The sequence below is a fragment of the Leptodactylus fuscus genome, chromosome 3, assembly GCF_031893055.1.
Source record: "Leptodactylus fuscus isolate aLepFus1 chromosome 3, aLepFus1.hap2, whole genome shotgun sequence".
NCBI classification, from domain to species: domain Eukaryota; kingdom Metazoa; phylum Chordata; class Amphibia; order Anura; family Leptodactylidae; genus Leptodactylus; species Leptodactylus fuscus.
Genome location: NC_134267.1, coordinates 137,044,940 through 137,065,362, shown reverse-complemented (window position 1 = coordinate 137,065,362; position 20,423 = coordinate 137,044,940). Strand labels below are relative to the sequence as shown.

General features: G+C 39.0%; 1 protein-coding gene across 1 annotated transcript; it reads right to left on the bottom strand.

The window, feature by feature from the left end:
* Positions 1-1,318: 1,318 nt before the first annotated feature.
* On the bottom strand, positions 1,319-19,645 carry KLHL31 (kelch like family member 31). Its single transcript, XM_075268382.1, has 3 exons — positions 19,475-19,645; positions 9,389-10,593; positions 1,319-9,077 (listed from the first exon to the last, which is right to left on the bottom strand). The coding sequence occupies exons 2-3, from the start codon at positions 10,558-10,560 to the stop codon at positions 8,345-8,347; spliced, it is 1,905 nt and encodes a 634-aa protein (XP_075124483.1). The 5' UTR covers positions 10,561-10,593; positions 19,475-19,645; the 3' UTR covers positions 1,319-8,344.
* Positions 19,646-20,423: the final 778 nt, after the last annotated feature.

The following is a 20,423-nucleotide window of genomic DNA, read 5'->3' as shown; positions in this document are numbered from 1 at the left end:
GCTCCCATGGATTAATGTCCTCCTCCAGTTGCCCCAGTTTAATGTCCCCTACAAGCTAACTCCAACAGTTTAATGTCCCTCTTCAGTTGCCCCAGTTTAATGCCCCCCCCCTTTCAGCGGCCCCCAGATTAAACTGGGGAAGCTGGAGAGGGACATTAAACTATGGAGCACCTGGATGATGGCATTAAATGAGGCAGCTGGAGGGGGACATTAAATGCTAGCTGCACCAGGAGACAAACTTTACAATATGGGGTCAATTTGAGGAGAACATTATAATGTGGGATGACTATAGGAGCATTATACTCTGTGGTAAACACAAAGAGAAATGGATGGAAATGGGCGAAGTCAATTTAGAAATGGGTGGAGCCTAATTTGCTGTGGCGCACTAAGTGAGCCATACATTTTGTCCCTCTCTATATCCTTTGAAAGTTGGGAGGTATGCCATTACGTACCAGGAAGCTAGGAGATAAAACATTTTTAATCTGGATCCTAGCTGAAGGGGTGTTATGTATAATTGGCTCAAATTGAGCAGAGTTCATCACCTCTGCCCCCAGTTTAATGTTCCTGCACATCTGTCCACAGTTTAATGCCCCTTCCATCTTCCCCCAGTTTAATGTCCCCCTTTATCTGCCACCAGTTTTATGTTCCCCTTCATCTGCCCCACAGTTTAATTTCCCCCTTCATCTGCCCTCAGTTTAATGTTTCCCTTCATCTGCCCACCCGTGTAATATTCCCCATTCATCTGCCCCCAATTTAGGTTAATGTTCCCGCTCCATTTATTTATTTATTTATTTTTAATGTAGATTGTGAGCCCCACATAGAGCTCACAATGTACTTTTTTTTTTTTTTTTTTCCTATCAGTATGTCTTTTTTTGGAATATGGGATGGAAATCCATGCAAACACGGGGAGAACATACAAACTCCTTGCAGATGGTTTTATGCCCTTGGCGGGATTTGAACACCAGGACTCCAGTGCTGCAAGGCTGCAGTGCTAACCACTGAGCCACCGTGTGGCCCCCTTCCCACTCCATTTATTGTCTGCAGATGGCTCCTGCTTCATCATTGTTTAACTTATCTGCATCCGGAGAGGACCCAGATGAGTTGATATAGGGAGAGCAGTACAGGGCCCAGAATCTGGAACTGTCCACTGAAAATTGGCCTTTGTCTGGTAGAGTCTTCAGGATTTACCAGTTTGTTTTTTTTTAACCTTTGCTAGACTAGGTCATGCACTTACTATTCTACATATTCCTGCAGACTTTTTACACTGGTGTCACTAAACAAAAGCTATTTACTTGTATAAACAAAGAGACACATAAAATATGTATATCATTTTTACTTTATTTGCATTAAAGACAATACTGTTTATTCATCCTGTAAGTGATTATTCCACAGTTTATGTTCTTACTATACTTTGTTTTCAGCAGATTTGTATATAGTAGTCACTGTAACTATATCACAGTGTTACTGTATGTTTCAGTAATAACACATAGAAGACAAATCCCACTGAGCTCCAACAATGCAGCATCATAGCTAATGAATAAAGTTCGTATGGATCAAATCCAGATAGATAACTTTCTATTGTCTTATCTCTACACTGGGTAAGTATACTCATTTCTTTCTTGAAGCCAAAAATAATATTTTCAATTAAAAAATGTTTTTTTCTTTACAGTTTACTAAACAATATAAAGTTTCTGTTCCCATGTGGTAAAATGATTTCTAATATATTTTAATACAACTGATAGTATGAGAATTATACATAACAATGCCTTAAAGCAGAAATTATTTACTATAGTATATTCTGTAGGTACTAGCCCCCAAACCTTTTGTTTTTTAATATTAACCAACTATCATAAATGATAAGAGATTTCCTCAAATGTATTTACAAATTACTACCATTAGTGTCTTTTTAGGATATATCATAAGGCTAATCTCACACTTTGCAACATTTTGAGGGAATATTTACTTGATATTAATATAAGGTACCCTAACACTTCAGTCATGTTGCATAATAATAATTCACTGCAGTGCCACTAAAGGGAAAATAATGTATTTCACAGTTCCCATCGAAACCAGTGGGATGTCCAAGTATATCATAAATGTGATGGGTCCTCTAGAGTCACACTCTTTGTCGCTTATCTAGTTTAGCTAATAGATGAAAAACCTCCCACCAAAAAGTCAGAACTAAGGCTTAGTTCACATGTGACCTCATACCCTATTCTGCTTTAAAAATGCCCGAGTGGACCTGAAGAACGGAAACCTAAGTGCAGATGTGAACCTCCAGAAGTGTAAGGTCTGTATCTCAGCGTCATGACCTCTGCAATAAGTAAAAGCCATGATGCTGGTGTGAATACAGCCTAAATAGTGTTGAGCGAGTAGCATTCGATCGAATACCTCGCCGGCATAGGAATGCGTGTTATCGGTCGAACACCAAGAGGTTAAATGCTTTGAATATTCGATGCTTTTAACCCCTTGGTGTTCGGCCGATTACACGCATTCCTATGCCAGCGAGGTATTCGAGCGATTACTACTCGCTCATCACTAAGCCTAAAATATCACTTTTCCTTCTTTTTTCCTACCCTCACAAGTCTCCCTAGATATTCCGTGATGACTACTATAGTGCACAAATGTCTGCTGGAGTTACATTGTCTATGCACCTAAACTGCGAATAATATTGTTAGACAGAATTATTACAGGTTTACTATACTGTAGTATATGCCAGATAAAAGTTAATGGAGTAGGAGATTACTCACAGTTAATACAAATAGTGGGATTTGGCAGTGCTAAGTGAGCAGGTAAAGATGATGTGAACTTAATGTATTGTGTTGAATATATCTGACGTATGGTGTTATTTGATCAAAAGCACCAATAGAGTGAAAGAAGCCTTATGATGTCCACCTTTCTAAACTGTAAGATTTATTTCTTTAACTCCCAATTATTAACCTAGAACACATAAATCTGGGTTCACACAGTGCTTTTTTGCTTTTTTAAAATAAGAACTGCATGCCTTTTAATTGCTGTAATGCCTAGCATAATAATGATAATATATTTTATGTATATAGCGCCAACATATTTTGCAGCACTGTACAATTTGTAGGGTTCAAGTACATACAAAAAAGATACAAGTTCAAGTACATACAAAGAAATAAGCTATTATTACTGTGCATTTTACCTGTATGCCAGTGGCCATCAGAATGAACTCTCTAGATTACTGGCATAGTGAGGGTAAGTTCACATGTAGTTTTTTGGTCAGGATTTTGAAGCCATATCGGCCTCAAAATCCTGATCAAAAAGACGGCTCCCATTGAAATCAATGGGAGCCAATAAGGAGTTTTTTCTGGGAGCCAGAAGAAACGGGGCGAGAAGCGAGGTGCTCATTCTTCACGCTGAGTCGCCTCACGATTCGGCCTGAAGACAGACCCTCCTCTGGACTAGGCCCATTTATTGGGCCTAATCCAGAGTGGAATCCACGGCTGGATGCCGGTGCAGTGCACCAGCTTTCAGCTGTGCCTACTCGGTTTTTGGACCTGAGGCCTCCGCCTCAGGTTTCGGTCCAAAAATCTCCATGTGAACTTACCCTAATAGTATAAAGGTGCCGTTCAGCTGAAATGCATAGTAAAAAGTGCTACTCACAACTGCAATAAAAAAATAAAACAAATGCAGTTAATGATGAAAAAAGCACCATGTGAACACAGTATAATTCACTTGTCAGTCACCTCAACCTCTTACAATTACAGATTTCTGAGCTGCCCACAGTATATCTTTTTGAAGGAAGGATTCCCATGTTCCATTGCATTTACTATTACAGTGTGGACAGAGTTCAGGTTCTTTTTTTACATAGCAGATTAAGCTAAGGCAGCAATAACAGAAATCTGCTGCATTCTACATGCCGCATAAGGGGTATGGATCATGTAGGCACACAGATTTCTCCAACACTTGGATAAATCTATGTGTGTAATAGTGACACTTCTGATCATGAGAAGTGTTCCTTATCTACTACCTACACAGCCCAATCCAAGCCCAATATGCATTTCATACCACTTGTCTAATGCCAACTTCTTCAGTATTCCAATTCCAATATAACCCATTTAGACACAGATGTTCATTACAGGAACATTAATTTTAATAAAGAAAGATTCATTTAGGAAAGTCAATACATCCTTTACCATCTAATTCAGCATTCTGTGTACAAATAAGAAATTAAAGAAATTGCGTTTATGGCACTAAATGACTATTTTGGTAATGTTTTGTTTTATAACTCGCTGAAGATGTCCTGGTGACAAAGAACAAACAATTAGAATTTCCCACACTACTGATGGTGAGTTCATATCATGTTTCTATCAACCATTTAGCAGATTCTTTTAATGGATATTAAAAAAAACCTAAAAGTATACTAGAAGGGCATCTGTTTTAGGCTACATTCACACTGCTGAGTTTTATCCACGAAACTCAGTCCATGCGTGAGGCGGTAATAACGCTCTGAACACGTCGGGAGATGAACTTGTAGTATTATAGTTGTCTAAGTTGCCAGGAGTCCCTTCCTCTCAGAGAAATCCTGAAATCCTACTGTTCTGTATTTATTACAGTATAGAACAATATTTTGCTGGGAGGATGTGACTCCTAGTAGTATACAACACTATAATGCTAGGAGTCCCTCTCGTACTATGTGTTCAAGGGGGTAAATACGCCACATATACGGACCAAATAGATGAAACTCAGTCGTGTGAATGTAGCATTGTGTAGAGTTCAATGTTAGAAAAGCAAATCTGTTACTGTTGATTCGGCAGACACAAAAGCATGATAGACCACTGGTCTATCCACCAAGAAATAGCAAAAGATACTGCTTATCTATTTTTAACATTGAACTTCTCGTAAGAAGAGATACTTTCTCATTGGAGTCTAATTGCATCCATTATTTATGTATCCAATAAATGAATCTGTAATCTGCTAAATGGATAATAAAGATTTGATATGAATATACCCTGAGTGGTTGGGTTCTCAGTAGTAAGGCCCTCAGCAATCTAACGTGTACCACTTATCCTGTGGTTAAAGGTTATTAGTGGGATAACCCCTTAATAGTTGGTACCAGCAAAATAAAAGGATATAATTCACATTGACATGGGATACTTTAATTTCCATGGTTAATAAATAGCTACTTAACACAAAAACCGCATCAGGCAAGGCCAAACATGTAAAAGTACATTAAAAGTACATTTATATCGCCACGTCTCCAGTCCATGCTATATTTGCATATTTCTTTCCAAAATGGGAGCAAATTTGACCAAAATAGGAAAGCTTCTAAGGGATATATTTTCTTGCTTTCCTTTGAATAGATTAGGTCTGCTTTTCATTTTTAATTCATATATATATATATATATATATATATATATATTTGAATTTAAAATAAATAACTCAATTAAATATATATATATATATATATATATATATATATATATATATATATATATTTAATTGAGTTATTTATTTTAAATTCAAATATATATATATATATATATATATATATATATATATATATATATATAATTTATTTGGCTGTAGCCTGGACTGAAAGTATCTGAATACACCCTACATAGAAAAAAAAAATCTGAATGTTAATCAACAAGCAAAGATTTCACTCTGTTGATTTGTTTTATCCCTGAGTAAAAGTCAGAGATACTCAAATGGAAAATCTCTTTTTCTTCCTTGTTTTTCTGTAAAACTTTATTTTCTGATAACTTTTTTCAGCTATCCTCATCTTTCAATCACAGATTTTTTTATAACATATGGAGAAAAAAAAGACAAGTCTCACAAAAACATAATAATCAGTATGCCAAATGTTGAGGATTTTAGTACATTTTTTGAATCCCGTTTATAATAACATTCTGTACTTTCTTAATCTTGTAAATTGCTTTTTTTGGATTTCAATTTGTATTTTTATGTGATATATTACTGTGAATACATTTCATCTGCATACTTTATGAAAACTGCAAAGCCGAGTACAACATTTTATTGCATTTTCAGCCATTCGAGATTCCAATAAACACCCAAAGTCAAGATATGCAAATACAGTAGTGTGAATGTAATCTCCGCATTATAAATGCATTTTCTATATTGCTTTTGGCATTACAGCACCAAACTAACATTATATTGCTTTGCAAATCATCGGTTGTATCTTTAAAGTGGGGAAGGCAATTCCAGCAATGACAATTTTATTTACCATGAAGTTTACAGTGCACCAATAAACGGATTTCACCTATTTTATTGTAAACCAAATCCTATAAAACAACTGACTGTGTATAACAAACCCACAACAATTTTTTTTATTACTAATTACCTAATGAAAAATTATGTTAAATTATTGTAACATAGTTTCACTAAGGACTTGTCAGGGTTAAGAACTGGAGAATCTAAAGCTTTATTCCTATGATGAAGTGATGGAAAAATCACTAGGATACAGTATACAATTTGACCTGTGGGACCCTCCACTGATTCCAGAAATGACTGGGTGCTGGTTAAGACACTTGCTGTGCAGGGAACTGTAGCACGGCCTTATTCATGTGAATGTGGCTGACTGCTAGAGTTGAGTGATCGGGATCAGAAAAGATCGGATCCTGATCGGCGATCGAGTAAATTTTACGATCGCGATCGGCTTCCAATCCTGCCTAAAAAATATCAGGAATGGAATTCCAATCCCAATCGCTCAACTTACCTGCACAGAAGCGCTGCAGCTGCCGCGCCACATTGTTCTCGCTCCTCTTCTCTCTAATTCACAAGCCTTCAGAGCGCTGTGCGCGCCCCCCGCCACCCAGGCTAGTGTTACAGATGCAGGAAGAAGGCGGCGCTTGTGGGTTAGGAAAATGAAGGCGGGTACTGGGAGGGGGGACGTGATTGATGCACTCACGTCTCCCCGCCCTGTACCTGCCCACACTCTCCTAAGCCATAACAAACCCTGCCTACTCCCAGCAACAGTAACACTAGCCTGAGAGGCAGGGGCGCGCATGGTGCACTGAAGGCATGTGAATTAGAAAGAAGAGGAGTGAGAAGAACGTGGAGCGGCAATGGCAGCGCTTCTGTGCAGGTAAGTGGGGAAGACTAAGTAGCTGGGGGATTTTTTAATCACTACACAGTGTGGAGTCCAAAAATGAATAGTGAATAGGATCATTTTTAAAATCCGATCTTCGATCATTAAAAAATCTCATTGACTTGCATTAGGATTGGAAATGTGATCAGGATCAGGTTTAGATGGAAAATGATCGGAAATCGGATTTTAAAAACGATCCTGAAATCTCAAGATCGGCTCAACCCTACTGACTGCATTTCCCTGCACAGGTTAGTGGCTGGCAGACCAGGCTCAAAAGGGGAGCAAACTATATCAGTGCTGCGTCCTGTTCATTCTTATGATCGGTGGGGGTTCCAGAGGTTGGACCCCCACTGATCATAAAGTGATGGCATATCCTAGTGCTCTCTCTCTCTCTCTCTATATATATATATATATATATATATATATATTTTCTAGTGAAATAAGATTAGTAAACCCCTTTAGTGTAGGTTTAATATTAAAAAAGAAAGGTGGAAAACTAGGCTTTTTGTCCACAGGCCTGCAGCGATTAAAGTTTAGATGCTGACTATAAGTGGCGGCTATGGACAATTTAATAAGAATCACTTGTCAGCTTTGTTATGTAGAGATAATAGTTTAATATTATATACAAAAGTTAAGGGTTGTTTTACTTTGAAGTAGTTCCACTCCAATAAAGGACTGTAATGCTTCTTAGGAGAACTGTACAACTATTAATCCACTAACATTTAAAATGCCTTTTAGATTAAGATTAATGTTAACAAATAAAATCAACCAGAAAACTTTCACAGCATACACAAAAAATACTAATGTACAGGACAAACCATCACTTTTCATGCATCAAAATATCCTACACCATCTTATTAACTGTTGCTTTAACTGGCAGTTTTCATTCTCGTGAAATAATGTTCTGACTTGTTTGTTCCAGTTTTTGTTATCTTCATTGTAAATGAATAGGCATGCCACAATGCCTTATGGGCAAATTATTATAATAGACTACAGCAGCCTACAATTTCCAAAGCAATATTAAGGTTGTTATGGATACATTTTCTGATAGCTTGTGTAATATTTTCTGTCAATGTTATATCGAAACAATGCTTCATCTACGTCAGGTTTTCTTTGATATTTCATGCACCTTGTAATACAAATGGGCCTGCTGAGACAACTTATAAAATCATATAATTACAACATTTTCTTTTAAATTTCGTTACATTGGCCTGGTGCCTGAGAAGCAATGTGCTATAGTAGAAGGGTTGGATTATTAGTAAACCTTTATATACTGACTGGCACTGAAGAAACTGAGCTGGCTCTGGATTCCCGTGTTTTCAAATTTGGCATGGTTATTGAACAGCAAGATACTCCTACGGTTGCCTCTGGTAATTCATCTTCCTCAGTCCATTCATTAAGATCAGGGTTGTAGCTCTGAATGCATTTTTTGTATTTCTTTTCCACTTCATTCCAGCCGCCCGCCAAATAAATTTTGCCATTTAGTGTAGAAGCACCTGCAGTGCTCACTCCGATCTGCAAAGGAGCAACATAGCTCCACTGACCAGTGTGAGGATTGAAGCATTCAACTGGGAGAACATCAACTCTCTCACCACGACCACCAAGTTGACTACCACCCATCACGTACACTCTGTCACCAAGTGTAACAGAGCAGTGCCATCCTCTTGGTGTGCTCAGACTTGCCTTATCTTGCCAGCTATCATTAGATGGATCATACATGCAAACAGAGCGAGAGTATGCATTATTTATATAGCCACCTACGACCAAGATTTTACCATCAATCACTGAGCTGGAATGGCAGCACCTTGCAACCTCCAGTGGTGCTTTCATCTGCCACTGGTTAGTTGAAGGCACATAACACTCAACTGAAGCTAGGCAACCTTCAGAATTGCGACCACCAATTGCATAAAGGAGGCCATTGAAAACATTTAAACTAAAGTGGGTACGCTTCTGGCCCATGTTTGCAAGGTGAATCCAAGTGTTGAAGCGTGGGTCATACCTAAAAATACAGGAGATAAAAACAGTAAATCAACTGACTGAGTACAATATAATATAACAATATAAGCCTTCCCTTCCCACATTTCAGAAAAAGAGAACAAAACAACTTAAAAATAATCAAAAGTCCTAAAATATGTATTTGTATTTAATTGACATAATGTGTCCAACTCTAGTTCTTCATATCCAAGCTATTTTAAAATGACCTACGAAGAATGTAAGGATTCTCAGCAGAACTGAAACACAACCCCCAGGGTTTGTAACTGAACATCTCCTGTGCAACTTGCTAGTTTTCTAGCTAGAATATACAATTACCTGCAGAAATTGCTGACTGCATGCTTTGCTTGGTTCCTGGCATCATTCTGGTCTTCACCACCAGCAATGTAGAGAAATCCATCCATCACTGTGACACACTGATTAAAACTTTTGGCTGGCAGCTCAGTGAGCCTTTTCCATCCATTCTCAGGATCCCTGTACAAGATCTCCCTGCTCAATGATTTTTCGGTCAATGCTGGCCGACCTCCTACGGTTACAAGGACCCTTTTTCCTCCACGTATTTTCGTTCTTCTTGATTGCAAAGTGTTTTGATGGTACGGAAGCAGATGATAATTCATGGCTTCAACTAAAAGCCTATGGCAATCTGTATCTTGCATCATTCTTGGCACTGACTGTACGTAGTTAACCAAGTCTTGAGCTGTAATAGTGCCAAATCTAATATTGCTTAAAAGCCCAGAGGCATACTTGATTCTCTTTTCATCATGATCTAACCATTTCATTGCAATCTGAAAGGCAACAATTTCAGATGGTAACTGCAACTCATCATCTATAAGAAGTTCATTTATTTGATCAAATGTTAGCTTTAGGAACTGATCTGTTTCAGAGAACTCAATAAAGTTGTCCCTGATGAATTTTTGTGCAGCTTCTTTTGTACTTTTAAGTCCATAGGTTTCTGCAATATTAGCGACATACATGCAGTTTTCAACATTGATTTCTTGCATTAAAAAGTCACAGCACATGTTTACAAGAGTATTTATTTGAAGGTAGATGGCTGAAGATATGGTGCTACCAATTGTGTACAAAGACAAAGTAATTTTGCCAGTGTAGGCATAGGTTATTACTGTAGCTAGACCTAGAGGAGATATATCATTGAGGTCAACTCGCTGAATGGAAGGATCTTTCTTCAGAATGTTGTAGAAGTATTCACTACAGGATGCCATCACAACCTTGTGTACCATGAAGGATTTGGTTTTTGTACCAATGCTGAGGTCACACAGAAAACTGTCTTGTCTCATTCTGCTTAAACCTTCCATGAGATTCGATCCATATGATGAGTCAGAAACTTCTGTTGAGATGTAACTAAAGCCATTTCCCCCATCAATTAAGCCACTAATCCCATTGAGTTTACTTAGGGGGCTGTCTTCTACAATGATAGTCATTTCATTGATGTCTGACTTGCTTTTCTTGACATTCTTCTTTTTTGGTGCCATGACTGCAATACAGGAATCACAGCCAAGACCTCTCTGTAAGATAAACAATTAATAACAACAATTAAAAATGTAATGTGCTACATCAATGAAAAAATAAATTACCCTAATTACCTAATATAAAATGGGTTAGAATATTCAAGCTGGGGATGTTAAAATAAAAAGAATGATGCTGTAAAAAGTAGAAATTCAAAGACTTGACAAACTTATAGCGATGATTTGTTATACAAAAGTTGCATGTGTACTATCACTTGTAAATCACTCCCTCTAACCTAGATGTGTAAAAAAAATAAAATCAAGCACATACACACTAGATATCCCCATGCCTGTAAACTATGCCTGTAAAATTATGTTTCCCATACAGTGAATCAAAAGAGCCAGAGGCACATTTTTTTTGCCATTTCGCCACTTATAAAACTTTTAATAACAAGCGATCAAAACATCAATCATTCCTCCAAATGGTGCAAATATAAAGCACATCTAGTCCAGCAAAAAAGACACCTTATACAGCCCTGTATACACTTATGGGTGTCAGACTATGGTGACTCATAGAAAATTTTTTTGAAAGTTAATCATTTGTTAAGGTGTTAAAATGTAACAAATAATTGTGTGATAGTTGTGCTGACCTGCAGAATACACATAACCTGTCATTTTGGCTGCAGAGTGAATGTCATAAAAAACGAAAACCTGTAAGAAAGTTGCGTGTAAATGCAGCTTTTTCTATAACTCTACACCAATCATTTTTTTTCCAGATTGCTAGTACATTGTAACGGAATATTAAATGGTTTAATTTGTCCTACATAAATTAAGCCCTTTTCAGGCTCTGTGAACGGAGAAATAAAAAAAAATGGCTGGCTTTCGGAAGGCAGGTAGTAAAAAACTAAAGTCAGGACGGCAGGAAGAAGTTAAAGAATACATTGGTTTTAGTGCTCTAGTTTTCGCTGTTCAATGTGATATCACAATGTGATATTCCTCAAGATACCTAGATTTAAAGGGGTTGGCCACCTTCAGACCAATATTGACAAACAAATGTACAATAAAAAGTTATACAATTTTCCAATATACTTTCTGTATTAATTCCTCACGGTTTTCTAGATCTCTGCTTGCTGTCATTCATTCTGTTACTTCTAGGGGATAAAAGTCTGACCATGGTCATGTGATTTACTGTCCATGGTCATGTGACAAGTACACAGGTGTACAGCTGATTACCAGGCAGCTATTATTGTGCTGTGACTATAACTAGTAGCACCTGTGTGCTCATCACATGACCATGGACCATTTTTGGATGCAGTTTTTGGATGTGGTTTTTGGATGCGGATTTTGATGCGGAATTGTCAAAAACTGCTTCAAAAACAGCTAGTGGTTTTTCCGTCTCCCATTGTTTTTTTCTGGCAGAATCCGCCTGAAGAAAGGTCATGTCACTTCTTTTTTCCCGGTAAAAAACGCATCAAAAAACGCCTCACAATTTTTCCTGAGCGGATTTTTCCTGACCAAAATATTCGCCAAAAAACTCAGTGAACTTAGCTTCAGTAGACAAATAAACTCTAATGTTAAAAAGCTACTACTTTTGAAGCATTTTGGTCAACTGTCTGTCCCTGTCCGCTTTTACTGACAGACAGAGAAGTGTATCCTCTTAGCCTGTCCTCCATAAAAATGGATGCACAACTTTTTTTTTTTTAAACGTTAGAGTCAATACATAATGGTTGCAAACAGACTGTGCATCTCTTTGCATCTGTGTTTATTCCACCCCCCCCACCACCCCCCCAGAGTATAATAGTAGCATTTTTGGGGTGGAGACAAACTTCTCTCATTGAGATGAATCTCATGAGGTTCAGCCATTTCTACAAACCATTATTTATCAGGGCCCCGTAAGGAATAGCCCTGTTCAATTTACTGCAAATAAAAAACACAAATGGCAGATTTTTATCTGCTTTTACTATTCCAAAAACAGATCCATTAACTAAATCTGCTGAAGGGACAACAGAAACATGATATAAATGGAGTCTTACACTAGGTTCACATTAGCGTTCTGGTCTCCATTAGAGATGAGCGAGTACTGTTCAGATCAGCCAATCCGAACAGCACGCTCACATAGAAATGAATGGACGTAGCCGGCACGTGGGGGGTTAAGCGGCCGGCCGACGTCAAAGCGGAAGTACCAGGTGCATCCATTCATTTCTATGGAGCGTGCTGTTCAGATCGGCTGATCCGAACACTGCTCGCTCATCTCTAGTCTCCATCATTCGGGTCTGCATGGGGACCCAAGAAACAGAGACCCTGTCTGCTTAAAAAGCGGTTACCCACGGAAACCCATGGAACCAACAATTATAATAGGTTTCGCTGGGTTTCCACCTGGTTTCCATTGGTTTTATACTGAAAGTGGTATTGAGGACTTTTCTCTCTGCATATTTTAAGCGGAATCTGTGGCGGAGTATACTATGAAGACTGCAATGCAAATGTGAATCCAGCCTTAGCCTGTTATTAACATATGAAGCAAGAGTTCTGTGATGTCAGTAGAATGTTCTAGACTTTAGTATTTAAAAGGAGTCTGTCAGCAGTCACACTTTGACCTTCCCGCAACAGGAATTTTTAGATTTTCCTTTTTCATTTTTGATGACCCCCCCCCTTCTAAACCCCATAAGTCTTTTATTTTTTCGTTCTCGCAGCTATATGAGGGCCTAATGGTCGAGGGACAAATAGCTCTTCATGGTGCTATCATTTATTATTCTATACAATGTACTGGGAAGCTGGGAAAAAATTCAGAATGGGGTAAAGTTGACGAAAAAGTGCATTTGTGCGACTTTCTTATGGGCTTTGTTTTTACGGTGTTCACTCTGCAGCCAAAATGACATGTCACTTATATGTTTTGGTACAATTCTGGGGATAACAAATTTAGGCTAAGGCCCCACGGGCCGTATCCGCAGCACTAATGCGCTGTGGGAAGAACCGCTGCGTGATCGCATTGTGGTTCTTTCCGCAGCGCTTTTAAGAGAAAGTTCACAGAGTTTTCCTCTGCGGACTTTCTCTTAACATTATATCTACAGGAAAGCCGCTGACGTTTCCTTAGATATAATTGACATGCTGCGATTTGAAAAGCCGCAATGGCTTTGCAAATAGCAGCATGTCCGCGCTGCGATCTTCTCCACAAAGTTGGGATGGGATTCGCATGAATCCCATCCACTTTGCTTGCACTGTACAACGCTGCGATTTTTCCTGCAGCGTCTCCGCTGCGGGCAAATCGCGGCGTCTACGTCCCGTGGGGCCCCAGCCCTATATGGTTTTATTTACATTTTAACCCCTTAACAAAAATATAAAACTGGGAATTTTTTTTTTCTAAAAGTTGCCATATTCTGACACTCATAACTTTTTTATACTTCCATCTACAGAGATGCATAGGGCGTCTTTTTTACAGGGCCAGGTGTACTTTTTAGTTATACCATTTTGGGGAATGTCTATTACTTTGATCACTTTTTATTCAAATATTTATCACAAATGAAACAGTGAAAAAACGGCGGTTTGGCACTTTTGATTTTTTTCTGGCATTTACCGTACGGGAAAAATATATTTATACACTTTTATATGTGTTCTAGGGAAAGGGGGGGGGGGGTGATTTGAATTTTTTATATTTTTAATTTTTTTTAATACTTTTACTTTTTTAAATTTTTTTTTTGCATTTATTAGACTCCCTGGGGATCTTGCACCCTAGGGGGTTTGATCACTTATGCAATGCATTACAATGCTAATACATTGCAATGCATTGCAAATTACCGGCGTTTCTATTGTGGAGTGCAGAGAGCACCCCGCAATATAAATTAATTACAGATAGGCTTGGAAGGCTCCTAGCTGTCATGGGAATGGTACACCAGCCACAAAGCTTGCGTTGGGTGCTGGCGATCTCTGAAAAAATGGCGGCATCCACGTGCTGCTGATAAACTGGCGCCTCGGTCAGCTTTGACTGAGGAGCAGAGGGGGTTAATGCTCGCGATTAATGCGGGCACTGATCGCAGGCATTAGCGTCGGGTGTCTGCTGTATAATACAGCAGACATCCAGTGGCTATGGCGGCCGCTCTGCTCCCGAGTGACCGCTATCTTTAAGCACTCATCATTGGGTGTCAGGAAAGCATTAAAGGAACATTCGGTGGGATGGTTTGTTCCTTACCGCCCTGCAATGATGCTGAGCAGTAAGGCCCGCCCTTCAGACAGTGGAGGGATACCCGTGCCGAAACTAATGGCACCAATATGTCCAGCACTCGGGCACACATCGGGCAAGCTGACATTCTGGCAGCATATAATACCACAGGTGCCAGAGAACGTGAAAGTTCCTCTTTCAGTTTTGAAATGGCAGACGCCATTCTAGTGAATGGGGTCCACCGGTGTCTGGCTGTAACCTCTAAAACAAGAATCTTAGGAAATATAATAGTCATCATCCTGATAAATATAATGCAAAACTGTAGTAAATACCGACAGGATAGCAAAGCAAATATATATGAAATTTTGGTTCATGTTTTGGATTCCATAGGGAATCTGTATTACTACATATAAATACACAGACACGACAGAAAATGTGTACATATATACACACACATAGATACACACAGACACAAGACAGAACATGTGTACATGTATACTCACATATAGAACATGTACACATTCCATCACTGTCTTAAAAATGGTTGTGTGCCGATTGTTAAAAACCGTCACAGGTAAATTTTTCATTTGTGAATAAGTCCTGAGGTTAAGGCCCCAGATGGAGCTTCTGTGTTCCACAATGAAAACTGTTTTTCTCGTGCTTTTTTTATCATGGTTTTCAGATTGATTGTTGATAGATAAATAGTTTTATCGATAAAACTTCTGTTTAGCGTCAAAATTATGTGGCTTTCTACAATTAACTGACAATTAATTAAGTTCATACGGGGTTTTTTGGAGTGGATTTTGACATGGGAAGCCACCTCAGAATCCAGACCAAACACCGCCTCCCATGGCTAGCTGCGACTGTCGCGGCATTCCGTCAGTCGTGGCATTCCACTCCAAATTAAGCCCAAATGAATGGGCCTAGTCAGGAGGGAGTGTCCGCTGCGCATTCTGCAGCTGATTCATTGAAGTCAATGGGAGGCGGTTTTTTGAGCTGGATTCTGCGTTAAAATCCGGTCCAAAAAAACCCTTGTGAACCCAGCCTTAAAGATCTTTGGGACTTACCTATACATGCAATGCCATATTTCTTTCCAACATTAGGGTTCATCCACACAGAGGAAAATGGCGCTGAATTTGGTGCTGAATTTCAGCACTGGAAAAAAAGTCTCCCATTGACTTCAAGGGGTTCCTTTTTCTGCTAGCAGAATCATGTCCGCATGATTCATGCGGGCAGAGTGCGGCAAGCACACGGACCCCATTATAGTCTATTACGGAACAGTGCTTGCAGTTGCGATTATATTCCGTTCGGGGGTCTCCATGTAGACTCTCTCCGGACGGAATACAAAAACAGATGTGAACAGGGCATAAGACTAGTTTAATTTCAGGTTTGGATGGCTTGGGACATTGATTCATTTTGGGTCGCACAAGTTCGGTACAAACCAGGAGTGTAATAGGTCCAGACCTGAGAGTATAATAGGTGGAGGCTCAGGGGAGGTGTAAAAATAAAAACCATTTATACTCTCCTTCCCTCACTTCTTTTTGGCCCCCTCATGGCATCCAGCACTCACTCTTGTTCTCCTCTGTGATGTCATGTGCCTGGGGTCACTGCTGAGGCCTATGCTTGGGCCCCAGCGGTGACATGGGCATGCTTAGCGTCATAACGCTATGATGCTTGTTGTGTTCATGTGACCAATGTGGCCTAAACTGAAGCCTCCCCGCTGATCTTTGATGCAAGATACCACCCGGTGGGCGTCAGATGCCACAAGTAGGACCAAAAGAGTTGAGGGAAGGTGGGAATAATAATAATAATAATATGGATCGTTTTTTTATTTTTTTTTTATTTCACCTCTCCAGGGTCTCCACCTATTATACCCTGGGGCCCACAATGCATGGCGCAGCGGCCATTTTAGTTAGTCTGAGATAAATCTCTTTGTTTGTTTTTTTCGGGTCGAACTCGGCATGTGCTGAGGTGGTTTACCCATCTCTAGCAGCAACATGGTGACTAGTTGTGCCTCCCATTGTCCTTCACCAATGTAAGTGAATAAAGGTGTCATTGTGACACTAGTAATGCTGCAACAGTCACAATATGACTCTATTCACTTTTTACATCAGTAAAGGAGTTTCAGGGTGATACGCCAGTACTGTACTAAAGTGTAAAGCTGGAAGTACACAGGATAATTGGATCTGATCTGACAATTGCTATGATATTTTTTTTGCATGGGTTCCTATTTTTTTCATTTCATGGGAACCATAATATGTAACTGACCGGATAGTATTGTATCACCTCAGCTACTTACAAATGCTGTAAGTATTGACAACCTAAGCTGTTTTTAGACTTTCATAGGACTGAACTGATTGTTTTAGCAAAATAGCCCACTAACAATTATCTTTATATCCTAAAACCCCATGTAGTGAAAAGCAGCAAAAATGAAAAAACGCAGCAGAAACGCTTTTAGGCCGGGGGCCCCAAAGGCCGGAAATGCCGCTATTTGGCAGTGGTATTTTACAGTACTTGCAAAGTGGATGGGATTCGTGCATTTTTGTTAAGGGGTTAAAATGTAAATAAAACCATATAAGGCCGGGGCCCCACGGGATGTAGACGCTGTCTTATTTTTACGGGTGTATTCGATACACGTGTATTATGCTAAAATATGCTCATGTTAACTCTGTGTGCACGAGCCCTAAAGGAAATTCAAAACATAAGGCTTTATTCACATGTCTGCATTAAGTGGTCTTTTGATGTCTGGTTAAATAACAAGTTGTATGGGGAACCATTGATTTTAATGGGTGCATGTAGATATCTGTTCTTTTTCCACATACCAATGGTAAGTGGAACAAGGATGGAGACCTGCTCTATTTTGAGGACCATAGACCAGCCTAATCTATGGGTCCCTGAATATCACAGACAGCACACAGTTGCTATCAAGTTGCTCGCCATCTTTTATGGATCCAGAGACATTGTGTAAATAAATAAATTAACTAATTAACTAGTTTTTCACATGAATCAACCACAGACAAGACATGACCCGGAAATAAAGTGGGATTGTGTGATGTCTGAAAGTGAACATGTGGAGAAGCTCTAATGTATCACAGATCAGAACATAGCAAGTTAATATTTAGGCTCTGTTCACACTTCAGTTGGAGGAATCCTTTGGGGTTTCCGTTGGCCTTTTGGTGTTTTTGAGAGTAAGAATACAACAATCATTTGCTGGAAATGTGATATGCCCCTTTATGTTTATTGGGGATTAAATAAAATCTGTTCAAATTCACCAGGAAACAGATCCATTACATCAGCATAGATGCCACCATAAAAAGAAGCCATGACGCTAGTTTGAACTGAGCCAAAGGAAAATACTGTCATAAGATTTATTTCAAGGACATAAGGGGCTCCTTACAGCATCTGACATCATATCTGAAATCTGAGTGTTTATCTGCAATTCTAGATATACAATGTCTGCAATCAATATTACAAAAGACTAATGCTTCATAGAATTGTGGTTTATTGTAGCTCAATATGCTCCACAGCAAGAGGCAGGCCATAGTGTATACATGATCTACCCAGACTAGTAGGTGTGTTCAATGGCTGAATTTTGAAATAAAGTCACCTCTGTAGCATTGTTTTTTCATATGGATGCGGACTGCCAAAATGTGTTTGAAATTCTGTGATACAACCAAGATGTGACAGATTGTAAGGGAAAGCTATCCGGTCACCCTAATAACGTTTGCTCCTTATCATGTCTCCGTTCTGTGGAAATTTATTAAATACTATTGTTGATAAAGTCATGAAATCTATTGAACATAGGAAATAAAGCCCTTTCTCTAAATAATGTTGTCCATTATAAGAAACAGTCTACCCTAACATGTATATTCTCTATAACAAAGAAAAAGTGGAGTGAAAGGCAGGAATTCTTCTATATACTGTAAATTTAGATACTACTACTAGAAAGTGGATTTGCTTCTTTTATGTGGATTGCTTTTATGAAGTTAGAGAATGAAAGGCCCAGTTGTGACCAGACTATTAATGTCATGCCAAATCTGTGGATCAGCTGCTAGTTGCTATCCTTCCCAACCTCCCAAAACTGTACCTCAGCCCCCCTTTTTTACATTCCACTAACTGCATCTGTTACAAGAGATCAGCGTCAGTTCCCGAAATAGCAGCAGAGAGTGCCCAGATAGAGCACATCCAAAGATAGGTCACAGCTCAAGTCTTCTCAAAAGTGACACATTCCAATGGTTCCCTAGCAATTCATATACGGAGCATAGATCTAATTGTTTTATAGTTGAGGACAGAATATATAAATATATAGGCCACATTTCACTCAAAAGTCACATACAGATATATACATAACAATAATATAGACAAATAGCAACATAGATAAACATATACAGTAACACAATTCTTATCTATAGGAATAGATAACATGATTACAAGGCAATTCCAGACTAGTATTAATATTTCTTTAAATTACCGGGCCTATGAATGTTTAGTATTTGGTCTTTGTTAAACATCTGTTTTTCCTTATGTTCTTTTTCTAATGTTTTATATCCATCATGATATAATAAAAATTAACCTAAATAATTTGCTTACTAATTAATACTGCCTCCATTGTACATGCTAATATGTGCTTGTATATCACTACTTGCCAGTAATTATAGTGTTTAATGGGGATCCTATGACATCCAACTACTTGTTAGCTGGGTTATGAGAAATGGTTCTAAATGCCAGACACAAAAGAGTTAGAATAGACACACAAAAAACCAGAACAGAAGTTTTAGCACAGCTTACCCTTTTAGATCAGATGTGGTCTTTAGCTGTGATCTTGCTGCAAGCAGAAGGAGCGTCAAGGCACAGGCAAGGCAGGATGATAGCAGACGCTTGCACTACCACACACACGCTGCCACCTGACTGCACCTGTCACCAGAGAGCTGTCCCTAAAGCCTTTCCTTTTACTTTGAGAAGAGACCAAACTGTGTGCACATTGAGCCTTAAAACTGACTCCTCCTCAGCTGTCCATGGCACCACCTTCAGGGAGGGATTCTAGCAAGCTATGACTCTTGTGTTATTGTAGCACTTCTTAAGTCATGCTATACTTTTGTTGCACTATGTTTCACATGACACAATTGAAAGTAGGTTTATATAAGTGCGGACCGAGACTAAAACATAGGACAATATGCAATGACACTCAAACTCATATAAATTGTCAGAAGGGAAACTTCCTATTATTATGTTAAATATATAGTAGAGGTAGGCCTGATATTGAGAAATTTCAAGGTAATGAGTAATAAAATATGTGTGGATCCACTATACCACTGAACTGATTTGACTTGCGGCTACTTCTAAGGGTTTTGTTGAAGTGGTCCCATAATTTTCTCCCTGTGACCACCATACAAGGATCAGACCTTTGCTGCAGCAGGCCTCTACTTCTAGTAGTACCACAGGCCTCTACTTCTAGGAGTTGTCTCAGTTCAGTGGATGCTTATCAAGGGACAACATAAGGACAGGCAGAGACTTTGTCAATGGACGCGCCAAGGTCAGGAAGGGCAGAATTTGTAATGGTTCTCAAGCAAAGTTCAATACTGGCAGCAGAGAATCAATATGATAACTGGCAGAGGTCAGCAAAGGTAACAGGTTCAGTGTCAGGAAAACAAGTAATGGTCAGGAAAGGGGTGATCGGAATATGCAGTAGAGATATCACCTTCACAGGCCCCTACAAACTAGGAAACTTATTGCAAAG